This window comes from Lolium rigidum, chromosome 3 (genome assembly GCF_022539505.1).
Source record: "Lolium rigidum isolate FL_2022 chromosome 3, APGP_CSIRO_Lrig_0.1, whole genome shotgun sequence".
NCBI classification, from domain to species: Eukaryota; Viridiplantae; Streptophyta; class Magnoliopsida; order Poales; family Poaceae; genus Lolium; species Lolium rigidum.
The window spans coordinates 117899608-117906107 of record NC_061510.1 but is presented as its reverse complement, the minus strand read 5'-3'; the positions used below and the strand labels follow the sequence as shown (position 1 = coordinate 117906107).

The 6500-nt window shown below is 53.1% G+C and overlaps 1 protein-coding gene across 1 annotated transcript; it reads right to left on the bottom strand.

Moving 5' to 3' along the window:
- Window positions 1-1233: 1233 nt before the first annotated feature.
- LOC124698081 lies at window positions 1234-3729 on the bottom strand. The gene is made up of 2 exons (XM_047230604.1): window positions 3068-3729; window positions 1234-1935 (listed from the first exon to the last, which is right to left on the bottom strand). The coding sequence occupies exons 1-2, from the start codon at window positions 3528-3530 to the stop codon at window positions 1391-1393; spliced, it is 1008 nt and encodes a 335-aa protein (XP_047086560.1). The 5' UTR covers window positions 3531-3729; the 3' UTR covers window positions 1234-1390.
- Window positions 3730-6500: the final 2771 nt, after the last annotated feature.

Here is a 6500-nt window from a genome sequence, read left to right as displayed (position 1 = left end):
AAGTTGTTCACCATGTCTTTCACTACAGGAACTAAGGTTCCAGGAAGAATTGCATTCGGAGAAACTGTCTGCCCTTCTAGGAATCGCTTCCGGTTTGGATCAACATTCATTGGGTCCTCCTCATCACCTAATCCCTCCTCATAGGGATCTTGTTCTTCAGTTTCCACACTAAAATGTCCAGCCCAAGACCATCTGCCTTGTTCACGCCCGGAGCCTCTTCCACGTCCTCTACCACGTCCATCAGTATGGCTGGTCCAAGTGGCTTTCAGGTCCTTCAACACTAGTGATTCTGGCGGATGGATACCTCCATCGCCATGTTCCGTACACAGGTGGCCGACCATCCCACAAACTGTACACCGGTCAGGCAGACGTTCATATTTCACGTGACGTTTCTTTTCTCTGATCATTGGATACACAATTTTTCAGCGGTTTCGTAACATCACAAAGAATCCTCACTCTGAAAAAATTTCCAGAGAAATCATTAGCCACTAGTTAGCAGTCAACACCTCTCCAACCTTTGATGCTAAGGCCCCAACCATAGTCTTAAAGCCATCCGGGGGATCATGGATTTGAATCCAGACCTTGAAAGTATTCAACTCAATTTCTGAGGGTTTAGTGAATCCGTCATAGACCACCATTAACACAGGATGCCCTCGAAAGGTCCATGGTTCTCCCTACATTACCTTATCTCAATCACCAAGGCACGGAAATTCCATAGTATACAGATTGCTATCAAGCGAATGAAACTTAACCTCTTGCGCCAGATCCCATGCAGTCCTCATGTTCTTGAAGAACCAGAAGTCGTTGAATTCGCGATGAGTACAAACCCTAGCGATGGCTAGCCATCTTGTCGCTTCCTCCGGCGGTGGAGCTTCATCTTCGCACACCACATCATCTAGGTCCTCTTCACGTAGCCCAACCTCTTCATCATCACCTCCAGACCATCCTTCTCAGTCCCTGCCGAAGCCGTGACTTCATCCGCTAGATTGCGAACGAGAAAATTGAAAAGAACGACACCCTCCCAAAAACCCTCCGACTTCTGTGACACCCCAAGGCTGGGCAGCAACGCAGAGGTTGCCCCTTGATCAGCCCAAGGGATAGCAGGGAAGGAAGCAGGGTCAGGGATGGCCGGATATGGTCTCGACACCGATGGGATCAGCGCGAGTAGAAAACCCTAACAAGAGGGGACTATCAGCGCCGCGTTTTGCTTATTTTCAGTAGTAATAAATTCAGATGGGAATAACTTTCGTATGAATTGCACCTGAATTTGAAATAAGGCAAATGTTACAGTAGACACGCTCTGCCTATAAACGATGACGAAGGAGAGTCAACAAGGCATCAGCAACCCGATCACCGCACTGGAGTTGCCCAAAAGCGCCGCACGGCCTAGCTACAAAGGCGCGAACACCGCCTTGGCAATGACGTGCGTCTTCTTCCTGCCGAGCCCGAAGCCGAAGATGTGGTTGACGTACACGTCCCCGTCCTTCACCGTCGCCGACGACCCGACCCTGTGCGCCGGCCCGACGTACCGGCCCGTGACACGCGCGGTCTGCCAGTCGTCGGAGCTCTCGACCAGTCGGGTCGGCATGCCGGCGACGGCCAGCCTCGTTGGGGAGAGCAGCTCCAGCCCGTCGCCCCTCTTCAGCGAGCCCAGCACCTTCACGACGCTCACAGCCCCTGTCTTCGGGTCCACCTTGAAGAGGTCACCGCCGGTGGTGTGGATCACCAGGAGGTAGCCGTTGGGATGGTAGACGATGCCGTTGAGGCCGAGGAGGTTGTCCAGCGTTCCAGGACGCTGGGTGAAGGTGGCGTTCTTGATGGCCGGGAGCGGCTCGCCGTCCGGGCTCACCTTCCAGATCTTGCTGCCCTTGAGGTCCGTCACGTAGACGTTGCCATCCTCGTCGGCGGCCACGTCGTCGGCGAATGACGACTCGCCTGCGCGCACGCGGATGAAACAGAGACCAATAATCGATTAGTAAGCACTTCAAGAAAATACATAGTGGCTCATGAACCTGAATTAGTGTAGGGCCCTAAAATTCGTATTTCTAGCGTTTGAATTTTTTGAAAAGAAATTCTAGAGTACGGATAAAGGACATATTTTTTCATAGTCGAATTCAAAATTATGTAGCTTAGCTAAAAACAGCAAGCTTCCTCCTCCCAAAATTTCTGTAACTTAAAAATCGGACAACTATGTAACTTAAGACCGAAGTAAGTTACATCAGGTCCAGAAGTATCCATGCCTAAAATTTCCCTTTACTAAGCACTACTCGATCTTAGAGCTTGAGGTAATTCAACCGATCAAAAGCAAAACGTCTGTATCATGAAGCTTGAAGCAGACGAAACGAAACTATACTGTTGGTAACAAGAGCATCGTAAGTTAGATCGACCACCCATGAATGAAAACTCGCGCTGGAATCATTTCCGTACAAGATTAATTCCAGAAATTCATCCTTCACAATTATTTTTGCTGGTAATTGCCCCAGCTGTTCAATGACGCAACAAACAGCATCTAGTTGCTAGTCTACCTGTAGGTCTGTACTGGGGGATCTCTGTTTGGTCCTTACCTGCTTTCCCTGATCATGGCAACAGTTTGCCCCCTAGGGTCCATCCGTCCATGGCAGCATCGCAGCTCAAAAGAAGTCTGGTTTTTACTGTGGAAAATGTATTGGTAGCCTGCCCTCGTGGGCTGTTTGATTTGTTCTGTGCTAAACTCTGTCGAGTGTCGAGCGAGGGCAGGATCAGTACCTAAAATGTGATGGCTGTTGTCTCCATTATGTGTTTGTCAGAGAAACTATGTGAAACTACGGTGCTCCGTACTAGTCTTGTACTACCAGTAACCTCAATTCAGGGACTTGTGGACCAAATTAATGCCCATGCCGCCCAACCCATTCATCGTCCATTCTGCGACGGAATGTCCGCATCTCATTCCCAACGGTTCTTGATGGCGACGGCGCAGAGCAGGGCCCGTCGGTCAGTGAACATCCTAATTGATCGGACGGCTAGAACGCAAAGAGATTCGCATGGCCGAGAGAGGCCGTCGATCACCGGGGGAAGAAGACAGACGTACCTGGCCCGTCGAGGCGGGCGAGGAAGATGCGGCGCCCCGAGCCGAGGTCGTACGCGCCCACGGCGGCGTACCCGAACCGCGGCGGCCGGTCGGCGTAGGCGACGAGGATCCGCCGCCTGGGCGCGTCCACGGCGAGCCCCAGCGCCAACCTCCCGGCCACGTCGGGGTCCGCCACGACGACCCGCTCCTCCACGGTCCCCGCGCCGACGCGCACCTCGGCCACGCCGGCGCCGAAGAAGGTGGAGACCAGGAACCGCCCGCCCTCGGCGTCCCACTTGGCGCACTCGTGGAGCCACCCGTCGCCCGCGTAGGCGATGCCGCCGGCGGTGCTCTCCAGGAACGCGACCGCCGCGGCGGCCGCCAGGGCCACGACGGCGAGCGCGGTCGCGCAGAAGCCCCGCCCGCCCGACCCTGCCACCGCCGCGTCGGAGCCGCCGCGACGGCGCCGTCCGCGGCCACACATGGCGACGGCAAGATCCGGAGAGCAGTCAGGGGCTTGACCTCCTTCTGGTTTCGCGTGTTCGCTCGTCTGACCGGCTGCCTTGGTTTATCGCAACGAAACAAGGAGTAGTAGGAAAGAAAAGCTGCGTTTTTTTGGTGGGGTTTTGGTGGCCGTTTGGCGAGCGGCCCGGCGTGCTTTTCTTTCTTTCAGGAGCGCCGGAATCTTTCGTGCTCTGCCACTACTGGAGCAACAGTTGAGATTTGATCCATAAATATGATGAGCTGGGTTTTGGGGTCTGGGCCTGAAAGGGTCGTGGATGTACACACACGATGCACGATGTTCCCGTGGAGAGATGGCGCGTTTTAACTGCGGCCAACATTTCTATTTTAAACATAAGGTTCAAAGATCCTGATTTTGAATTAACAAAGCTTATTAACCAGTCAGGAGTATAACGATAGATGGAACGTAACAACTGAAAGAGAAAAAAAAACTCAAGGCGGCTCGAGGCTCAGCTGAACACTGGCGGCTTGACATGACCCGTCAAGCGTCGAGACACCACTCTGAAGGACTGTACCAACTTGATCTGGCACCTTAAGCAACGCGACTCGTAGAAGACCACAACCACTCAGGAAACCGGCTAGCTAAACTAGTGAGAAGATGAAACCTCTATAACTCAAAGGGGAAGCTTCAAGACAACGTCTCCAGGAAGGGAAACTGCGCTCGGGAGCATCTTCGTTGTCAGCACAACAAAGCCATGCGGTGCTTTCGCGGAAGCTTCAGCACCACCCCAAAAGAAAGCCTATGTCTTTGCACATGCAAACAGGACGTACGCCAGCTGGTGAGAAACACCCACATCCCCCGTGCCAAGACATCGACTCATACAACCCCCTGGGCTCAAGAGCGGCCGTGAAAAAAGGAGGAACACCGTTTATAGGAAGCCGGTCCCAACCTGGCACAGGGCATCAACGAGTAGGAATTCCAAGGGGGTGGCTCGGAGATATCACAAGTCAGAGGGCAGTAGACAATGCCCCAGGGCAAGCAACTAGCAGGAGGATGAGTCTCACGGCCACACCTCCAAAGAGGTGAACGATGTCTGAAGATGTCATCGTCGTTGGTAGTGGCCGAAGACTTGCGAAGCTTTCGCCCACACACCATCGAAATAGCTGGCGTCCCTTCTAGCCAAGATACCAGGCAGTGACAAAACCAAATCTGCCACCAGCGCCCCCGCAAAGCAGTGATGGTTGGCCTACCTTAGAGAGGCGAGATCGAAGAGACCACCGCCTCAACGGTGGTCCAATCTGGCTGGCTGGGAAGTGCCCTAGCTATCCCGCCAGCCACGGAACCCATGCATGCCCCAAACCGACTCCCCACGAGAGGAAGCTGAGCGGAGAGATAGCGGACCGCCGCCGCCAACCACCTGGAGAGCCGAGAGGAAGCTGAGTGGAGAGATAGCGGACCGCTGCCGTCGCTCGTGCTATGGTCACCACCAACCCCACACCAGATCCAAGGAATCCCATCACCCCACGCTCTCCGGTGCAGACCAAACCCAACCGGTCGCGAAGGGCGAGGCGGAGCGGTAATACCGACCGATACCGACGCCGGAGCCGAGGGGTCGACGTCCACAATATGTGTGGGAGCCTGATGTCGTTCCTAGGTGGGGTGGAGCAGCGGGAGGAGCCCACTGCTGTCGGCCGCACGGGCTTCGCCCGGCGCATCATCCGGCGACGGTGGGAGGGGAGGGGTGGCGGCGACTAGGGTTGGTCGCCCCCGAGTCGCCCTCCGGAGAGCAACGCGAGGGTCATCCAGGTTACGGAGGTTGATGACACGACCCGGCAAATATTTCTCACTATATATTTACCGGAGTTCAACGAACCATGTGGAATGTGGTCACTACCTCGTATAGACATTTCAATGTTTTAAACACCCACCGGGACCTCCTCACGTTCAAAAACAATGCTGATAGCAAGCTACGGAGTAATAAGGATAATATCTTTTTTTCGACAGGGAAGGGCCGATGACGTAGGTACTGCATTAATTCAAAGAAGTGAGCATCTTTAGCAGAGCCCGTATAAAACTGAAAACTTGGAGTTTAGTTCTCCGAACTCGTGTTTACGCATCGGAAAATTGCTGCCGCTAAATAGAGCTCGTAAACCAAAACTGTAAAACAAAATCGGCTTTCGAACCCGTAAAGACATGGTTTAATAAAGAATTTACATATGATCAAAGAAATGACACAATCAAATGCAAACAACTCATGCATAGTTCATAGTGCAGACATCAAATGACACAATCATAGCAAAAAGTTCATAGTTCACCATCTCCTCTCAATGCCGGCATCAAACCGAGGTGGCCCGCCGTGACCATCATCGCCACCACCTCCATGAGTCACCGAAGCACCACCACTTGCCTCTTCACGAGCTAGATTTCATCTCTCCATGATCTCCGCCGAGGCCTCCTTCCACCACTCCATTTGTTGCTCATTCATGTCCTTTGTGTTCATCATCATGATCTTCCTCTCTTCGGCCAATAGTTGCTTCATTGCTTTGGCCTTCTTCACGTTGATCTTCATCTTCTCCAACTTGGCATTGTCCCTTGCTTCCTCTCGGTTGGCTTCAACCTTGGCAAGACTCACCTCTTTCTTCTCGATGATGATGATAAGCTTGGTCTCCAAAATCTTGGCCGCTATCACCTCCTTGAACTTCATCATTTGATCAAACTTGTCCCTCAACAATGTTGCCTCCCCCTCGAGCTTGAGCCTCTCTTTAGCCTTCTTGTTTCCCTTCGGCTTGTCATTGTTCCGGCCCTCCTTCTCGTCCTCGGTATCGTCAAGCGCAACCATTGCAGCTTCCTTGGGTGCTACTTCTTTGTCCATCAATTGCCACTTGCGGAGGTGTTGAAACACATCAAAGCAATGATGCATGGTGCAGCTCTTGTCCTTGCCGCCGACCATGTCTTTGTACCTCGCATCGCCACTGCGGTCCTACATTTGCA